We start from the raw sequence: 20,525 nt of genomic DNA, 5'->3' as shown, positions 1-20,525 counted from the left end.
TAGCCCCTTCTTTTTGAAAGGGCATGGTAATGAGCAAGGTCAGAAGATGCTAATGAGGCAATACCATGAATATGCAGCACCTCATTAGCATAATGGCAGCCATGGCAATTCAAAAGTGCCACTTTTGAATTGTGCGCCTCTTATGTAGATAGGGTCCTTTCAAAAGCCCCATATTCCTATTTGGTTTTAGGAATAAGGGGCTTTCAAAGGCTGAGGGCTCCATTCGAAAGAACCCCATCTACTTGGGCAGCGTGCGATTTCGAATTGCCATGGCTGCCATTATGCTAATGAGGCACTGCATATTCATGGCAGCACCTCATTAGCATCTTCTGACTTCGCTCATTACCATGCCCCTTTGAAAAAGAAGCAGCTAGTGTACACATAACCCTTATGTTGATTTAAACGTTTGAGTTAATTTCAAACACACACAGATTTTCAGTTTTAATGAGAAAGATGAGGTTGAGGGTGTATTTCATTGCAGTTCAGCTAAAAATTTCCCTGACCACAAAACTACACACAAACCTTATCATCACTCTCTTTACAAAAATCCAAATATTAAAATGTTTGAAAAATGACCAGTTAAAGGTTTTCTACTCTCACATAATTGTTCAGCTCTGCCCCCATATATGTTTTATCATAGATTCAGTCTTAATTGTACAATCTTGTTTTTTTCTGCAAAGGATACATGATATGGATGTATACTGTTGCCTTTATATATACACATTTAATAAACGGTAAAGACAGCTGGTGAAAGAAATGTATTACTAGGATAATTTTAAGTAATAATTGCATAAATTCTCAGTATGACATCCCGTGAATTAGAAAAACAATTTTAACAGAATTGGAATGCTTAATCAATTTTTAGCTATGAAATATGTTTCGTGTCACAACTGTATCTAAATAGACTATTTTCATTTTATATATTAATAGATTTACCTGGCATTGCTTGGGTCTTTAACTCAATTTTTGTTGTTCTTCATTTTAATCATTGCTCTGGGATAGGACTGAGGATGAGTTCAGGATGCCTTTGGGACAGAGAGGACTACCCTAGCCTTCTCCACTGCAGCAGCTTCATGGGAGCAGGAGGCTTATGGCTAGGGCAGTCCCCAGGAGTTGGGTGGGCAGTGAGGCACTCCCAACCACCCCCTTTCACCTCCCTGGTGAGCTTCTCTTTTCTGTATGGTTTTATGAGAAACTATCCTATCCCAGGCACATTCCATTTTCCTGGCACAAACTCTTACCTTGCTTTAAGTTATGATAAGAGGAAGATGTATGCCAAATTTGGCGGTCATAGTTCTTACTATTTAGGAAGAGTTCTTCAACATATGGATAAACTCTCCCAAATATATGGTACATAGTGTATTGGAAGGAATTACACCTAGGGCTTTTTTGTAGTCCATATTATTGTAATGAACATATTGGAATATTGCAATTTAATGAACTTAATATGATATGAAGTAGAAATTAATTTTGATTTTATTAATACCATTTTGCAGATTTCAGAGAACAAAGTTAAAGTTGTGTAAACAGCACAGGTTATATTGAATGATGAACTTTATGGGAGTGGGGAACTATCTGCATATCCTAAATATTAATTTCCAAAGTTTAATATCCAAATTTTGTTTTTAAAGGTGGAAGAGTTTTGTGAAGAAGGCATAATTATATAGATAATATTCGTCAAACTACCTTAAAAAGACATGTTCATCATTAACACCTGTAATTTTTTGTTGTTGTTCTTGTGAATAGTATTTGCCATTTTGATGCTAAGGAGACGTCACTGTTCTAGGAGGAGTTTGAATTTGATTTACACCATGAACATTTCTTTCTCTGTGGCATGTGCCCATCTGTCTTACTCCATTGTAACAATAGGTTGATGTGAGTTGAAGGCTATCAATCAGATCACAGTGGTTGTTTTGGTTAGCATGTTTTCAGTGTCTTCCTCAGTGCCTTACAGAAATTGCAGAAAGCAATTAAACTTCATATTCCTTCCGGTACCCAGAAAACCGATTAATTCTTTAAACTTTTGGATTTCCCTACCTATAAACGGGTTTATTTTCTGAGCCATACTCATTTTATGATAGTTGTAGCATAACACAGTGTGATCCTACTCCCAATGAAGTTTGTGGCAAAACTTCCAACTTATTCCAATGGCATCACCTCTCTCTCAAACACAGCTTGCCTTCAAATTTATCTTTACTTTCCATCATGTCCTTTGGATCTCAATATTCTGCATTTTATTCACAGTATGTCTCTTCTAAAATACACAAAATTAAATGAATATATGTCAAATATACAAAATGGCCTGTAAGAAAATATGCTCATGTTCAACTCTTATTTGGCATTACTATTGATTATTAGCTGATACTGAGTAACACAGGTGATTCCTTCACATGTTTCTTGATGTATTATTTTATGCAACAGCAGCCATTAATATCTTGTCAAAGACCTGGTGTATCTGTTGTTTGCGCTAAGGAAAACATCAAAGTGAGAGATGCAGTGACCCCACATTTCAGCAATGTGAAAAGTCAGAACAGTTTTTTTCTTTCTGATCTCACTGAATTTTTTATGTCTGTTAACTTTTTGTCACTCTTATTTATGTCTATTGGCATGGTCTCCTGTGGTCCAAATGCCAAGAGCATCATATTCTGAGTTAGACGTGGTTTTGTTCCAAGCTACATCATTGAGTGAGAAAGTGGCAAGTCATTCTTGCTCCTTCACTTTTGTCATCTGTAAAATGGGGCCAATTCCTATTAATTTTTTAAAATTACTTTGAAATCAAAGATATCAAAGGGCTATATATTATATGTGAGGCTGAGCCAGAACGGGTTAAGAAAGAAATCACCATTTCCAGGAATTAAATCTTCCAATCTTCAGCTCAATGTCTTTGAGCAATACCTTCTACTAAAGGATCTTACAAGAAGTACTTCATCTAATTTTTCCAATGACATCTTCATATTTTTACCAGTCCCTAGCCCAACAGGAGCACAATCTTCTCATGTGAAAAGTCAGTATCTGATTTCTGACTTGTAATAAGTATACGTTTTGGAATTTTCCCTTAGTGAACTGGTCTTTTTTTTTCCCCATGGCCTTGAAGGAAGATGAGCAGCTTGCACCATCTAGATTTGGGTTTGGGGGCCAGTATCTCAGAAGTCTGTAATTCAAATGACCCCATGCTTAGACCACTAACCCTACTCTGTACTCCCATGAGGCATAAAAATTTTCAAGATAATCTGAGGCAGAACATGGATTTTCAAGTATTTGGAAGGGTTATCTTTTAAACGGTGAGTGAGTTAACAAACTACTGCTGCTCTCCTGTAATACAATATTCTGAATGTAAGTATTATATTTGATTTGTAATAAATGAGTGCCAATGCAGAACTTTCTAATAATGCAAAACCATGTGTAGTTTATAAGGTATATACAAAACTTTGTTAAAACACATATTATGCAACTGCAGATTAGACACTTGATAAACAGTCAATTTAACTCACTGAGAGTCTTTGACACCAATGATTTTTCAATAAGGCCCTTGTAACTCAAAGGTAAACATTTGCCTTGAAGTTAAATCAACGTTTTATTATTTAACATGTATGAAAACTAAGATATATATTTGTATCGTTTTATTGAGAGCCCGTTAGAAAAACAACAATGAAAAATATTCATATCAAACCAGCTGAGTATGTAAATGTATCTATCTTCAATTACCATACATCAATTGAATCATGTAGAAGTCTTTCATCACTACCCGATGCTATAAAGCAGTACAAATTCAACATGTAATGTCAAGAAGAGAATTTCATATTTCTGTGGGATAAGAATGGGAATTAATGTGAAGATTTAAAAGTATGAATACTTCTGATAGGGCGAGAAGTACATAACATGTTATTCAGAAGTTTATAGTTGCTTACACATTAAGCACCAGAAGCAGGGTTTAATGTTTAACAATGTGTAGTATAGGTTCCTTCTGGATTATTCAAAATATTTTCCATTCCATTGCTGAAAACAAGTCACAAGATCATCGCTAGTAGTAGTTTACACAATGAAGAATTACTGTTAAACTCAGCAGTCATTATTGGTACAGAAATCCACCCAATCAGGGGTCTATAGCCCATGCCATACAAGCAGCTATAGCCCCATTTAACTAATCCATGTAATTAATAGATATGAAAATATTTGCCCTGGGAACTAAAATTAAGTTGTTCAAGGCAAGGAACTTGTCTTACCTGTTCTCTTTTTTCTAACTATAGGCACATGGTTGACACTAAATAATTATAAAGGCAACAGTAACAAATGCAAAGGACAGAATTTATTATAATGCAAAGGATCTGCAAGAATGTACTCCTTTATGAGCACCACACCACTAAAAAGACATTGACGCTGGTGGTAATCTGAAACAAATGTTCAGGAATTTATAAAGCTGGTTTAAGAGAGAAGGTTAGGAGAAGCTTGATTTCTTGATGATCTATGAGTAAAGGTACACAAAAGCCATCAGTACTGAGGGAGAAGAATTACATGTTGTGGTACATGAAGACCTAACTAGGAAGTATGAGATAAATATCTGAATCTATATAAGAACAATCCCCATGAGCAAGAAGAATAGGAGTTAATTTTCAGCCCCCGAGAATCAAAACATTTTGCAAAATGTTCACCGCTAAAGTTCTCCACAATTCATAAAAATCCATTGTATATTTTTCCTTTGTTCAGTAGAAACCAGCTTACTTTCCAATACCTTTTCCAATTTTACAAGTCTTAGGGCCAGATTCTCCCTGGTATTTTATCTTATGTGGTTGTTTTCACATGTGCAAAAACGCTACCAGGGTAAAATGGTAGGGTTGTGTTTTCCATTCATTTTGTATGGAAATGCAATATAATTGAGAATCAGATTAGAACTACAAGTTTTAATAATCAGTCCTATCTGGATATAAAATTTTGCATTTGTAGACATGTAAAAAAAACAAAAAGCAAGATGCAGATAAAGTGGATACCCACCAATCTGCAGATTTCTAGATACAAAATCTGTATCCATATCTGCATCCATATCCACAGTAGGGATGCAAAATCTTGTTTAAAAAAATTAACCAGTGAAAGTTAAGTTGAACCACTTAACTGACTGGATAGAGGCGAAGGCAGGTGGCTGGAGGCTGCTCTGGCTGGGCTGAAGTGCTCTCCTGTGATAGGCCCCATGGTAGGTGAGGAAATGCTTCAGCCCCCACCAGTTAGCCTTTGACATCCCTAATCTGCAGATACATCTACCTGCAGTTAGTTGTGGATTTGCAGGACTCTATAAAAAAAAAGCCACATTTATCTCAGCTGTACATCTTTCAATAGAGGACTTAGCTAAAATACTTAGGTACAGCAAACTGAGACCCTGAAAACAGCCAGCCTATGTGCACTGGATATAAAATTCCTACAGTATTTTTAGTAAAAGGGTTTTGACTCAATAGCTTCAGCTAAATTCTCCCCTTCCTCAATGGAATGTAGGGTGTGTATTTGAAACCTTGAGTGATTGCATTTCAGCAGTCTTGCACAAAGGAAGCTCTGTACAATAACAGATGCTGTATAAATCACTGCAAAATTTTGCTTCATTAACGATCTAATGTTTCCCTCCCCTTGGCTGAACAGCTACTACCTACTGTCTCCTTACCCTTTCAGCAGAGCCACAGGTTGCTGGCAAGATAGCAATTAGTTTGCCTCAGCCTCTTGTCCTCTATATCAAAGGTCTGGACTAGTGCCTCGGCCTGAGAAACAAGTGGAGAAAGGAACAACAACTTGTTATAGTCAGTCCCCGATTTGGTCCCTATACTTGGCTGGGTTCTTCACGAAGAGCGCAACTCCAACAGAAAGCAAAAAGGCAGCCAGCAAACCCTATTCTGCTAGTGATCGGACTGGAGGGGGCACAGACCCATTGTGGGGTGTGCGCTGGAGTGGGAGAGGAAGAGGAGGACACGTAATGGGGGGGGCGACCAGCCAGCGCTGCCCCCCAGGAGTCACAACCCGGCACTGAGGGGAATTGCACCGGCTGTGGTCCGATCCCCCTTTGAGTGTGGGAGCATTTCAGTGCGGGGGGGGGGGGGCAAGCACCTTCAGGGTAGCTCTGTGCGGGGCAGGGCTCAGCCGTGGGGCGCCCACACTGCTTCCCAGGAGCTGCGGAGCGGATCGCTCCGGCTGGGGGGGCTCAGGCCCTTTCTGCAGTCCGCTGCCCGGGGCGAGGGCTCGTCCCTCAGCCTCACTGCCATGGACCCGCCGCCCCTGCTCTGCTCTGCTCTGCTGTGCTCCCTCCTGCTCTCCCAGGGGAGCCAGCAGAGCTCCGCCGGCGCCTTTCCCAGCCAGCAGCGGGGGCGCTGCTGAGCAGAGCCGGGCCCTGGGCTTCGGCCGCCCGCGTTGGCACCCCCTCCCCGGCCGGCCGGCTGGCTGTGCGCGCGGCGAACATGGCGGCGGCGGAGGCAGTGGGGCGGGACACTCTACCTGAGTACTGGTCCTATGGCGTCTGTAGGGACGGCCGGGTCTTCTTCATCGAGTAAGACGCGGGAGAGACTGGGAGAGTATGTGTGGGGCGGGGAGTGGCCGGGGGGGGGGGGGCGGTCCGGCTGGGGCTGCCCCTCCCCGTCCGGCCGCCGCTAACAGGTGCCTCTTTTCTGCCCGCTTCCCCCCAGTGACCAGACCCGCTCCACTACTTGGCTGCATCCTCGCACTGGGGAGCCCGTCAACTCCGGCCACATGATCCGCTCAGGTGGGTGCTGGGGTGTGTCGCGCGCGAGCGGCGGGGAACGACCGTTGCGCGGTCGGGGGGGCCTCGTCCCCCCTCCGGGCTGCAGCTCAGGGACCGCCAAGATCTCACCCCCTTTGTTCTGCCCCCAGATCTGCCCCGCGGCTGGGAGGAGGGCTTCTCCGAGGAGGGCGCCAGTTACTTCATTGAGTGAGTACCGCGCTCCCGCCGCCCGGGGGGCCCGGGGTCGCACGCCGCGGGCGGGAGCCGCTTGTTTTACGGCCCTTGCCCGCCCGCCCTGCGTGTGGGAAATGGTTCCTGCAGCCCTGTGCTCGGCTCCGTTTAATGATTAGCCGCAGGGGGGGCGGAGGGCTCGCAAGGTGGGAAAGAGTCGGGCGCGAGCTCCGGGGAGGGGCTCCCGCTTTGTCCCGGAGCAGCCGCTCTCGCGGCTCCTCTCTTCCGCGGCGCTGCCCGGTGGTTTGGTCCCAGCGAGGAGCAACAAGTTTCACTGGGGTGTGAGCGTGAGAGGAGGAGGAGGAAGTCTGCTCCCCGTGGTGTTTACACTCCGCGTGGAGGCAGCTGGGGCTCTCCCTCGCCGCGCTCGAGCAGCGCCTGGAACTTGGCTGCCTGCTCTTCTCCCGGTGAATGGAGCGTGTTTGCAGCGGCGCCGCAGCAACCGAGCGGGGTTGCACAACAATGCCGCGTGAATGAACTGGAGGCGGTCGCGGGGGCTGCTGCGGCTTGTCTCTTTAAAGCCTCCTGGGGGTTGTTCCTTAATTCAGGGACGGGTTTCAGACAACCATAACAAAACCAAAGCAACCTCAGGTGTAGCTCGGGCTGTTCTGCTCTGCCAATGATAAATTGCAGTCCGGTGGGGTGGGAGGTAATGGAAGTGTAACTTTATTCAAAAATGAATTTACGAGAGGTCCCCAGTGTTAAGTACCAGAGAGGTGTGATCACAGTCAGAGTGTTTGCAAAGCTGCTGACAACGTCCGGTTTGTTGTATAGGTATCTGTGTTGGTGCTCCTATTTGGAAATTTCAGAACCGGTGTATAAATAAACCCTTGCTGATGCTTTATGCTAGTAATAATTACATAGACAAGTATTGCAAAAGGAAGAAGATGGCCCATTGTTTGGGCTTATAAGCAACAACAAATGGCGATAACTTTGTCTATATTTCTAGGTACCTTATACCAGGCTCCCTACTAATGGTGAATCCAGTGATCAAGTTGATAATAGATTTATAGTTAATACCTACACTGATTGTGTGTAGCATTGCTTTTCTCTCCACCCCACAACTCTATTCATTCCTCCACATTTTTAATCCAGTTTTTAATGTTTTTATTTGGAAGGGAACATATTAAAATAAGAATGGCCATACAGGGTCAGGCCAAAGGCCCATCTAGCCCAGACTCCTGTCTTCCAACAGTAACTAAAGCCAGGTGCTCCAGAGGGAGTGAACAGGACAGGTAATCATCAAGTGAGGCACCCCTTTCAGCAGTTCACAGCCTCTGGGAGACAGTGGCTCAGACACCATTCCTGCCTGTGGAGTGCTGGTTAGTAGACATGGATGGACCTGTCCTCCATGAATTTATCTAGCTCTTTTTTGAATCTTATTAAAGTCCTGGTCTTCACGGTATTCTCTGACAAGGAGTTCCACAGGTAGACTGTTGTGAGACAAAATACTTTCTTTTTGTTTGTTTTTAAACCTTCTACTTATTAATTTCATTTAGTGACCCCTAATTTTTGTGGGATCAGGTAAATAATTTTTCCTTACTATCTTTCACCCTGCCAGTCATGATTTTGTAGACCTCTCTCAGATCCCCTCTTTAAGATGAAAAGCCACTGTCTTGTTAATCTCTTCTCATATAGTAGTTGTTCCACTCCCCTAATAATTTTTTGTTCTCTTTTGAGATGATGAGATCACACGTGCACTTAGTATTCAAGATGTGGGTGTGCCGTAGATTTATGTAGCAGCAATAAGGTATTCTCTTTACCCCATTTTAAATTATTAAGAACATTGTTTATTTGGCTATTGGTACACACTGAGTGGATGTTTTGAGAGAACTATCCACAGTGACTCCAAGATCTCTTTCTTGAGTAATAACAGCTAGTTTAGTCCCCATCAATTTATACATATAGTTGGGATTATGTTTTTGAATATACATTATTTTGCAATTATCAACATTAAAATTCATCTGTCATTTTGTTGTCTCGTCCTCTAATTTTGTGAGATTCTTTTGAAGCACTGTCTACTCTGGATTTGCCACCCCACTGTTTACCCTTATTTCCAGATCATTTATAAATATGTTGAGTTGGATTGGTCCCAGTATGGACCCCTGTGGGACATCACTAGTTACGCTCTCCATTCTGAAACCTGACCATTCATGCCTACTCTTTGTTTCCTATCTTTTAACCAGTTATCAGTCCATGAGAGAACCTTCTCTCTTATCACATGATTCTTACTTTGCTTAGGAGCCTTTCGTGAGGGACCTTGTCAAAGGCTTTCTGGAAATCTTAGTATACTCTATCCACTGAATGCCCCTTATCCATATGCTTGTAGACCCTCTCAAAGAATTGTGGTAGATTAGTAAAGCATGGTTTCCCTTTACAAAAAACATTTTGACTCTTCCTCAGCAAATTATGTTTATCTATGTGTCTGACAATTCTGCTTTTTTCTATAGTTTCAACCAGTTTGCCTGATACCGAAGTTACTTACTGGCCGGTAATTTCCACGATCACCTCTACAGCCTTTTTTTAAAAAATGGCATCCTATTAGCTAGCCACCAGTCATTTGATACGGATGGTGATTTAAAGGATAGGTTACAAACCATAGTTAGTACTTTTGCAATTTCACTTTTGAGTTCTTTCAGAACTCTTGAGTGAATGACATTCTGGTGACTTGTTACTGTTTAGTTTATCAGTGTGTTCCAAAATCTCCTCTAATGATACTCAGTCTAGGACATTTCCTCTTATTTGTCACCTAAAAATAATGGCTCAGTTTTGAATACTGATGCCAAAAATTCGTTTAGTTTCTCCACTATAGTTGAGTGCTCCTTTAGCATCTTGATCATCCAGGCCGTGTCTACACTAGCCAGAAACTTCGAAATGGCCATGCAAATGGCCATTTCAAAATTTACTAATGAAGTGCTGAAATACATATTCAGCACCTCATTAGCATGCGGGTGGCCGCGGCACTTTGAAATTGACGAGGCTTGTCGCTGCGTGGCTCGTCCAGAGGGGGCTCCTTTTCGAAAGGACCCCAGCTACTTCGAAGTCCCCTTATTCCTATGAGCAAATGGGAATAAGGGGACTTCGAAGGAGGCGGGGTCCTTTTGAAAAGGAGCCCCATCGGGACGAGCCGCGTGGCGACGAGCTGCATTGATTTCCAAGCGCCGCGGCCGCCCGCATGCTAATGAAGCGCTGAATATGTATTTCAGCGCTTCATTAGTAAACTTCGAAATGGCCATTTGCATGGCCATTTTGAAGTTTTTGGCTAGTGTAGACATAGCCCCAGTGGCCCCACAGATTGTTTAGAAGGCTTAATGCTTCTGACGTACTTGTTATTATTTTGCTATAACTTTCTGAGTTTTTGGCTAGCTTTTCTTCAAATTCCCTTTTGGCTTTCCTAGTTATATTTTTACACTTCATTTGAGACTTTGTTCCCTTCTATTTTTCCTACTAGGATTTAACTTTCAATTTTTAAATTATGCCTTTTTTATCTCTCACTACTTTTTACTTGGTTGTTAAGCCATAGTGCCACTTTTTTGTTCTTCTACTGTTTTTTCTAATTTGGGATATAAATTTAACTCGAGCCTCAATTGTCATGTCTTTGAAAGGTTGCCATGCATATTTCAGGGATTTTCCTTTTGGCACTGTACTTTTCATCCCTTTTTAACCTCATTTTTGTGTAGTTCCCCTTTTAGAAATTAAATGCCATAGTGTTGGGCTGCTGTCATATTTTTCCCACCAAAGGGATATTACATTTAATTATATTATAGTCACTATTTCCAAGTGGTCCAACATATTACCTCTTGGACCGGCTCCTGTGCTCCACTTAGGACTAAATCAGGAATTTTCTCTTGTTGGTTCAGAACCAACTGCTCCAAGAAGCAGTCATTTGAAGTGTCAGGAAACTTATCTCTCCATTGCATCTTGAGGTGACATGTACCAAGTCAATATAAGGATAGTTGGAATCCCCCATTATTATTGTGTTTTTATTTTTGCAGCTTCTCTAATCTCCCTTAGCATTTCACAGTCACTATCACTGTCCTGGCCAAGTGGTCGGTAATGTATCTTTACTGTTATATTCATGTTATTAGCGCCTAGAATTCACAATTTATAAAGATTCTGTGGAACGGTTTGGTTCATTTAAGACTTTTACTTCATTTGATTCCATACTTTCTGTTACATATAGTGCCACTCCCTGACCAGCACAAACTGTTTTGTCCTTCCGATATATTTTGTACCCTGGTATTACTATATCCCATTGCTTATCCTCATTCCACAAAGTTTCTATGAAGTCTATTATATGAATATCCTCATTCAATACGCTGAAATCTAATTCACCCGTCTTATTATTGAGACTTCTAGCATTTTGTGTATAAGCGATTAAAAATTTGTCATACAGCTAAATAATGACATTACATGATGTGATTAAATGGGATTCTTTTTCATTAGTGTTTCTCTTTAGATCTTACATGTATTTTGTCATCATTTATCAAAATGAATAAATTTAGAACAGTTGTGGCAGTGCAATAAAATGCAAGACCATTATGTCCTAAAAGAAACAAACCCACAACCCTGTAGAGACTTAAAGAAAGGATACTTGCATAGGGGAAATGTCCATTCAGCAAAACTTGATCTTCTTTCAAAGCTGTGGTGCAGCATTATCAATCACTTTCTGAAAATATTCAGAGTGTAGGACTATTTAATAGGTGATCAGATTCCCATATTGGTCTACACAAGAGAAATTGTTCAAGGATGTTAAGATGATCCCAAGGATATTATATACCAGGTATTAGCGCATGCAGCAAAAGCGAAATACTTAGAGACTGACAACCCAATGACATAATATGCCTTTAAACTCTATTTGACACAATCCCTAAATGGCCTCCTCAAGGATTGATCTCTCAGTCCCAGGTTTCACAGGCTAGTGTTTGAGCCACTGAGCTATCCCTCCTCATAGGAGGTAAATGAAGATTTTAACCCAAAATGGGAGTCATTTGAAAATTTCTGAGATTGTTTGCCTGTGGACAGATGGAGTGATTTGTCTCCACTGTGGAATAATAGCTTGGGATCTTCTTTGTTTGTTTGTTTGTTTTTAACATATGTATTTCTGGGCTCTTGTTTCAACTGAATATGATGTAGTGGGAGATGTCTTCTGAAAAAGATGACCGGACTAGGAAATTTCATTTTGCGTGCCTGTAGCTTTTGTGAATCATCTAGTGGTTTGGGAGTGTTCCCATAAAAACAGTTGTCATTGTACTTGCATAGAATATGAACTTTATCATGTACTGAGATTTGATATTTGAGATGCCTTCATCATTTTGCAAAGTGTTTTGGAAAATTAAGTACTTGATGTATTGACATTCCATGAAAACCTGCTATATAGAACTTATTTTCTGTCCTTCTATCTCTGTAATGCTCTCTGTGTGGCCGAGGGAGCTTCAGAGAGATTTGTAGGAGCCAGTGAATCTGAATCTGTTGTGGTTTAGAGCCATGTTTCTTAAACTTTTGAGAGCATGGAACACAAAATAATATTTTTATATGCAGCCACCTATGAAAATTTTGAGGAGTAAAGGGACTTCGAAGTTGCCCAGCCACTTCAAAGTACCAGCGGCTTAGCCACGGCTACAAGCGAGCTGGCACATTGAAGTTGCCACTGGGGAAGAATTAGCTTAATGAAGTGCTGCATATGCACCGCAGCACTTCGTTAATAATCTCCTGACACCCTACTTACCATGCTCCCTTTGAAGTAAGGAGCTAGAGTAGACACAGCCTTTTTGTGGTTTAGTTTCTTGAATATTTGGTTGCTGATTTTAAGTGATGATTTTATAAAGGAAGACATTTAAACTAGGGTTGTCAACTTATTAAAATAATGATGTTAAGCAATAAAAGATATTTATTTTGGATGTTTTCTACGTTTTCAATTTTTTTTCCAGTTACAGCACAGAATATGAAGAGTACAGTGCTCACTTAATATTTTTGATTAGAAGTATTTGCATTGTAGAAAATGAAAGAAACACTTTTTCAATTTCCCCATTTAAGTATTGCAGTGCAATGTCTTTACCATGAAAATGAATTTACAAGTGCAGAATTGTGCACAAAGTAACTCATCATCATTAGTAACCATGAGCTCAGCACCCATTGGTGTCTGATGCCTCTCTCACTATTTCCTTCCATCTTTCCCTGGCCAGTGCTGCATACCAGGGTCTTGATTTTTCGTTTGTCATTCACGACGTTCAAAATTAAACAATGTAAAATTTTAGACTAAACAAAAAAGCAGTCATGTAGCACTTTAAAGATGAACAAAATCATTTATTAGGTGATGAGCTTTAGTGCGGCAGATACTTCTTCAGATCTAGAAATAGTGCTGAAAATGAACTGGCATGATGAATATGTAACAGAGAGAGAGAGAGAACAAAAAAGCAAAAAAAAATAAAAACTGCCATCAGCTGTGGGGGTGAAGGGTGAGGAGGAGGGGAAGAAAATTACTTTTTCAATTTTTCTTCCCCACTTCCTTACCCTTTGTCCCTCCACCAGCTGACTTGTCAATTTTCATTTATTTTCTTTTTTTTTTTCTATCTCTGCACTATGTATTCATCATGCCAGTTCAACTTCAGCACTATTTCCAGATCTGAAGAAGTGGGTCTGCCCCATGAAAGCTCATGTCCTAATAAGTTATTTTATCAGTCTTTAAAGTGCTACATGACTGCTTTTTTGTTCTGTGAAGATACAGACTAACACAGCTACCTCTCTGTAACTTTAGACTTGGAAGTCCCCTCAATCCTAGTTCTTAAATAGCCAATTACCACCGATACACCAGTTTGTTTACATTTTTAGGAGATAATGCTGCTTGCCTCTTGTTTACAGTGTCACCTGGAAGTGAGAACAGTCGTTTGTATGGCGCTGTTATAGCTGCTGTCACAAGATATTTATGTGCCAGATAAGTTAAAGATTTGTATGTACCTTCATGCTTCAACAACCATTCCGAAAGACATCATCTGCGCTGATGATGGATTCTGGTAGATAGCGATCCAAGATAGTGCAGACTGATGCATGTGCATTTTTATCATCTGAATCAGATGTTGCCAAGAGAAGGTTAATTTTCCTTTTTGGTGGTTCAGATTCTCTAGTTTCTGCATTGTGTGTTGTGCTTTTAAGACCTCTGAAAGCATGCTCCAGTCTTCTGATTCTGAAATCTTGGGTCAAGTGCTTTAACTGTCTTTAGAAATTTCACTTTGGTACCTGCTTTGCATTTTGTCATATGTCATGTGAAAGTGTCCTTAAAATGAACATGTGTTGGGTCATCATCTGAGACTATCACATGAAATATATGGCAGAATGGGGGTACAATATCAGGAAACAATTCACCACCAAGTAGGTCAGTTATAAATTTAGTTAATGCATTATTTTTAATGAGCATGGAAGCATATCCTCTAGAATGATAGTTAAAGCATGAAGAGGAATATGAATATTTAGCATATCTGGCATATAAATACCTTTCAGTGCCCATTACAAAATGGCCAGGTGATAGTGTAGATAAGAAGTGGGCAGCGTTATTTCCCATAAGTGTAAACAAACTTGTTTCTCTTAGAGCAAGGCCCCCCAGAACATGTAAAAAATTGCCATGTGGCCCCCAATGGAAAAAGCTTGGATACCCCGGTTTGAATAAATACTTCTTAATTAACCGTCACATTTAATAATTTTACATTAAAATGGGAAATAATAATTTAAAATTATCTTTTCATCTATTACCTGTTTTCAGGGCTGTCTCGACAGGGGTTTTGAGGGTCTAGGCAGCCCCCGCTCCCGCCCTAGTTGCAGAGCAGCACCCTGCTGCAGGCCCCGCCACTGCTCTGCCTCATGCCTAAAGTCCTGGAGCAATGTGAGCACAAGATTGTTGGGTGGCCTGGTGCAGGTTCACAGCATGGGTCGTTTCCCTCCCCCAGCCCTGCATTAACCATAGTGTCAGGAGCTGGAGTGACTTGCCAGCCTTCTTTTTCTGTCCCAGCCTCTCCCAGTCTGCTTCACCTCAGTGGCAAGAAGTGGGTGCTCTGCTTCCTGCTGCCATGGTGAAGTGGAGCACAGCAGGCTGGGAGGAGGTAGCAGAGCAGAGTAGGCTGCCAGGTCCATCCAGCTCCCACGGGCACATTGAGAGGTGGAGATGCAACCTCTGCTGTTATCTCATGTCAGACCCCTTGGTAATCCCTTTGCTTACGATAGGCCCCGTCTATAAGGCAGTTGAGGCAGCTGTCACGGGCCCCCCCCCCCAAAGCATGGGGCTTGGGGTGGCTGACCTGAACCGTACTATGACAGGAAGATTCTGCCTGTTTTAAAACATTTTATTTGATACAGTCTTTGAAGCCTTATTAACCTAGTTCATTAAGGTGTCAACCTAGTCAAGGTTCAATGATGAGAAATATTAACATTAATATTAAGCAAGTTCCTTAAAAATAAAACCACCAAACCAAGCAACAAAACTCTCAAGGCTACATATAGCCTTTATCTAAACTAAATACAGATTGAACCTCTCTAGTCTGGCACCCTTCGGACCTGAACAGTGCTGAGTTAAAGAATTTGTTGGGTCATGGGAGATCAATATTGTCTAGCAGTATTAGCAGCCATTCCAGCTCTTACTGGACTCTTAGAAGACTTTTAGGGGTAAATTACACAAAATAACAGTACAGAACGTGGAAATACAAGACTTATGCCTGTAAACAAACTTTATAGGATCCCAGGAAGTTCAGCCACACCCACAATATGTGGTCATCCAGCTAACTAAAATCATGCTGGATTACGAATGTTTGCTGGACGAGACATTGCTGGACTATAGAAGTTCAACCTGTAGCAATAATGATGAGTCTAACCTTTATGTGAAGCAAATTGTACATTCTAAGGCAAAGCCTTCTTGAGTTGAATTTTTGGTTAATGAAGGAAGGAAAGTATATCTGTAAGTCTGATTAACATTTTTCATCTCCTGGGGTTATTGAATACTGGTTTGTGAAATAAAAATTAATCAAACCAGTTGATGAGGTGCCTTTCCAAAATGCTCAAAAGGCTTTCTCTGTTAAAGTATGGCCCAGTAGTAGGCATCCTTCAGTCTGCATAGACTATGGATTGCGCCGTTTATAGTTTCAATTGAGGACTTCATTTACAGCGTCAACTGTGACTATGAAGACCCACACGAGAGTGACAGTCCTTGCTGCATCTCTTGCAGATGTGGTGGGTATCTGGCAAGTCCTTAGTGTGCTTTCTGTGCGTTCGCTTCTCCTCTGCTAGCTGTCTGATCCTCATCTCGCCCTTCTGAAGGCCCTTGTGTAACCCCTGCCTCCATCTGCTGCAGTCGTCTGCTAGTTCTTCCCAGTTGTCCAGCTCAATGTGTACCTCTCTGAGGTCTCTCTTGCAGACATCTTTGTAGCGCAACTGGGGGCGTCCGGGAGGTCTTTTGCCAGAGGCTAGCTCACCATACAGGATGTCTTTTGGAATCCTTCCATCATTCATCCTGTGGACGTGGCCAAGCCAGCGGAGCTGACGCTGCCTGAGGAGGGTGTGCATGGTTGGGATTCCAGCTTGCTCGAGGACGGCGGTGTTGGTCACTCTGTCCTTCCATGATATTCAAAGGATGCGCCTGAGGCAGCGCAAGTGGAAGACGTCAGCCTCTTTTCCTGGCGGGCATACAGGGTCCAAGTCTTGCTGCCATAAAGGAGGGTGCTGAGGATGCAGGCTCTGTAGACTTGCATTTTGGTGTGAGTGTACAGCTTGTTGTTATTCCACACTCTCTTGCTGAGTCTGGACAGAGTTGCGGCTGCTTTTCCGATCCTCCTATTTAGCTCCGTGTCCAGTGACAGGGTGTCAGTGATGGTGGACCCGAGGTAAACGAACTCGTGGACGACCTCTAACATTTAGTTGTCAATGCTGATTGATGGGGATTCAGCAACATCCTGACCGAGTACGTTTGTCTTCTTCAGGCTGATGGTAAGCCCAAAGTCCTTGCACGCTTTGGAGAACTGATCCAGCAGTTTTTGAAGCTGGTCTTCTGTGTGAGACACTACAGCAGCATCGTCTGCAAACAGCATGTCTCTGATGAGGACTTCCCGCACCTTAGACTTAGCTTTCAGCCTTGCAAGATTAAACAGTTTCCCATCAGATCTTGTGTGCAGCAAGATGCCCTCTGTTGAAGATCCAAAGACATGCTTCAGGAGGAGTGCGAAGAAGATCCCGAACAATGTCGGAGCAAGCACTCATCCTTGTTTGACGCCGCTCCTGATTCTGAAAGCATCCGATAATGCGCCATCATATTGGATGGTTCCTCTCATGTCTTCATGGAACGACTGGGTCATCTTGAGTAACCATGCAAGACAGCCTATCTTGTGGAGCAGTTTGAACAGTCCATCCCTGCTGACCAAGTCAAAGGCCTTGGTCAGGTCGATGAAGGCTATGTAGAGTGGCTTCCTCTGCTCCCTGCACTTCTCCTGCAGCTGCCTTACAGAGAAGACCATGTCAACAGTAGACCTCTCTGCATGGAATCTGCACTGTGATTCAGGGTACACCCTCTCAGCAATCTTCTGGAGTCTGCCACGGATGACGCGAGTGAACAGTTTACCAGTGATGCTTAGGAGGGAGAGTCCACGGTAGTTGTTGCAGTCGCTTCTGTCTCCTTTGTTCTTATACAACATTACAATGTTGGCGTCGCGCATATCCTGTGGAACCTCACCCTCTTTCCAGCACAGGCACAGTAGCTCATGTAGGGGTTCCAGGAGTGTGTCCGCGGGACACTTGATTACCTCTGGTGGTATACCATCCTGGCCAGGGGCCTTTCCTGCCGCAATGCTGTCGATGACTCTCTTCAGTTCATCCACAGTCGGTTCCTGATCCAGCTCATCCATTACTGGTAGGAGCTCGACGGCATTGAGGGCTGCATCAACCACAACATTCTCGCGTGAGTACAGCTCGGAGTATTGCTCAACCCAGCGCTCCATCTGTTTGGCTTTGTCAGTGATGACTTCACCAGATTTGGATTTCAGAAGTGCCATCTTGTTCTGGGTGGGTCCTAATGCCTTCTTGATGCTCTTGTACATTCCCCTGAGATTACCAAAGTCAGCACAGGTCTGGATGCTGCTGCATAGCTGGAGCCAGTGGTGGTTGGCACAGCGCCTGGCTGTCTGCAGTACTGTTCTTCTGGCCGCTCTAAGTGCTTGCTGGGTACTCTGGCTCGGTGAGCGTTTGTACTCCAGGAGTGCAGCGTGCTTCTTTTCAATGACTGGAATCATCTCATTGGAGTTAGCTTCAAACCAGTCGTTCGTGTTTCTAGCTCTTCTTCCAAACACCGACAAGGCCCTGTTGTAAACTGTATCCCTCAGATGTTGCCATTTGGATGTCACATCGGCGCCCCTGGGGCCGCTGCGCAGATTTTCCTGGAGGGTTTCTCTGAACTTTTCAGCTTCCTTCGAGTTTGCCGTCTTTCTGGAGTCAATGCGGGGCCTTCCAGCAGGTTGAGAGTGGTACAGCTTCTTGGGTCTCAGCTTGAGCTTGGAGCAAACTAGCGAGTGATCTGTACCACAGTCAGCACTGTGATAGCTGCATGTCAGAAGGACGTTTTTGAGGTTACTACGCCTAGTGATGACCACGTCTAGTTGATGCCAGTGCTTCAAGCGTGGGTGTCTCCACGACACTCTGTGCTGTGGCTTTGTTTGGAAGAATGTGTTTGTGATGCACAGATTGTGGTACGTGCACAGTTCAAGGAGATGCTGTCCATTGTCATTCATTTTGCCCACACCGAAGTGTCCTAAGCAGGAAGGCCATGAGGCCCAATCAGCTCCAACTCTTGCATTGAATTCACCCAAGATGTACAGTTGTTCACGAGCAGGTATTTGCGCTACAGCAGCACTAAGCACGTCACAGAACTTGTCTTTTACTTCTGGTGTGGCGTACAGGGTTGGGGCATAAGCGCTGATCAGGTGGACGGGACCGGTGCAAGTTTGAAGCGTGATCCGAAGAAGTCTTTCTGATCCGCCCATGACTAATTCCACCATTTGTAGAAGGGCGTTACCAACAGCAAAGCCAACACCATGCTCTCTGGATTCTTCTTGGGCTTTACTCTGCCAGAGAAAGGTGTAGTCCTTTTCCTTTAGAGATCCCGAATCTGTGAGTTGTGTCTTTTGCAGTGCAGTGATATCAACTCGGAGCCTCTTCAGTTCCTTGTTGATGACAGCAGTCTTTCGGGTGTCACTGATGGCCTGAAGATCTTCAGTCAAGCCGGTCAGCATGGTCTGCACATTCCAGCAAGCAAGCTTAAATTGTTGATGTTTCTCGTTTCTTGTTGATTTTCTCATTGGTTTGCCTGGTGCCCAAATTTCAGTCACTTGTCAGGTTCAGGAACCTTAAGCCTCACGCACCCAGCGAGGCAGGTGAACTGTGGCGGGACAGTACCCTATTGGCTGGGGGCTGCCCAGCTTGAGGCGGGCAGTGACTGTTCAGTGAGATGCGAGGATCTCTCCCACCGTCGAAGGCAACCCCCTGGCACTTGTTCTCTACGCCAGTCGAGGAAGAGCTTATAACCAGTATCTGTTGCCTCCCGTGTTGATGCAACGCTGTTCAGCGATGCCGGAGTACCTCTCCGGGTGTGAGCCTGGGCACTTATTATGGAGACTCTGGGCTGCCCAGACACCAGTGTCCCCCTCTCAGCTTTACTGCTGTAGTCCAAAGGAGAGGATAACTTCTACGTCTAGTACCAGCTGCAGGAGTTGCCGGGACAGTGCCAGAAGTTGACATCGAACCGCCTTCGGACTCCAGTCTGGATTTTCTGTCAGGGTTTACTCCCTTAGCCTTGCTGCTTCCCAGGATAACCCTCAGTATCAGATAAATGAAACAATCCTTTTGAACACATTGATTCTTTTAAATTCTGCCTGAGAAAAATATTAAACTCACAAGTTTTGTGGAGAAAAGTTGAAACATAATTATATAACCCATTGAATTTATATTGCTCTGATTTCTTGAAGATTCAACACACACAGATAATACAGTAATTAGGGTCATAGAGCAGAGTGCTATGTTTAGAGAAGCACTGATTGAGCAGTGATACTGGAATTTGTATTCTTTGCCTAGGGGCATCATGGTGGGTAGATGTATGAGCTTGGGAGAGCAGAGTACAGAATAAATTGGCTTTATTTTCTGTTCTCTAATGGCTGGAACAGTTGCTTTCCATCTCGTCATCATAGGATGTGAGTGCAACTATAATAGATGTGAATGAAAGCCGTGTTAGCCTTGCTTAAAAAATGGGAAGAAAGGTTCTTTCGAAGATGGGGTTTACTTTTGAAAGATCCGTGTCTACACTGCTTTTCTTCTTTTGAAAGTAGAATATGCAAATGAGGTGCCAGATACGTAAATCTGCACCTCATTTGATTTTCGATTTCCCTCATTTGCATGCCTCTTTAGGAAGAGGAATGCAAGTGACGGTGTGTGGCACAGACAGGGTAAGTGTGACTGAGAGATTGTGTGCTGGGTAAGTTTCTGAGAGAAGCCACCATTTGTCTCTTTAAGGGAAATCTGTCCTGCTCTGTTGTCTTCCCCCACCCCTGCTCTGCACTCCTGAGTC

The 20,525-nt window shown here is 43.1% G+C and overlaps 1 protein-coding gene and 1 long non-coding RNA gene across 5 annotated transcripts in view; one reads left to right on the top strand and one right to left on the bottom strand.

The window, feature by feature from the left end:
* Window positions 1-3,419: 3,419 nt before the first annotated feature.
* Window positions 3,420-6,629, bottom strand: LOC142014720 (uncharacterized). 2 transcript variants are annotated; one of them, XR_012646024.1, is made up of 3 exons: window positions 6,466-6,629; window positions 5,645-5,738; window positions 3,420-5,281 (listed from the first exon to the last, which is right to left on the bottom strand). It is a non-coding gene; the product is annotated as an uncharacterized LOC142014720 (long non-coding RNA). The 2 variants fall into 2 exon arrangements; XR_012646025.1 differs by lacking the exon at window positions 6,466-6,629 and adding an exon at window positions 6,082-6,379.
* PLEKHA7 (pleckstrin homology domain containing A7) overlaps window positions 6,414-20,525 on the top strand; it is a 252,758-nt gene continuing 238,646 nt past the window's right edge. For all 3 annotated transcript variants that reach the window (XM_074997733.1, XM_074997731.1, XM_074997730.1), the window contains exons 1-3: window positions 6,414-6,517; window positions 6,654-6,730; window positions 6,859-6,916. In XM_074997733.1, coding sequence (XP_074853834.1) covers window positions 6,429-6,517; window positions 6,654-6,730; window positions 6,859-6,916 — 224 coding nt within the window. In that variant the 5' untranslated portion in view covers window positions 6,414-6,428. The remainder of the gene's footprint in view (window positions 6,518-6,653; window positions 6,731-6,858; window positions 6,917-20,525) is intronic.

The sequence above is a fragment of the Carettochelys insculpta genome, chromosome 6 (genome assembly GCF_033958435.1).
Source record: "Carettochelys insculpta isolate YL-2023 chromosome 6, ASM3395843v1, whole genome shotgun sequence".
Lineage (NCBI taxonomy): Eukaryota > Metazoa > Chordata > Testudines > Carettochelyidae > Carettochelys > Carettochelys insculpta.
Note: the sequence above shows the minus strand (reverse complement) of the source record. Positions and strands in the feature narration are given on the sequence as shown.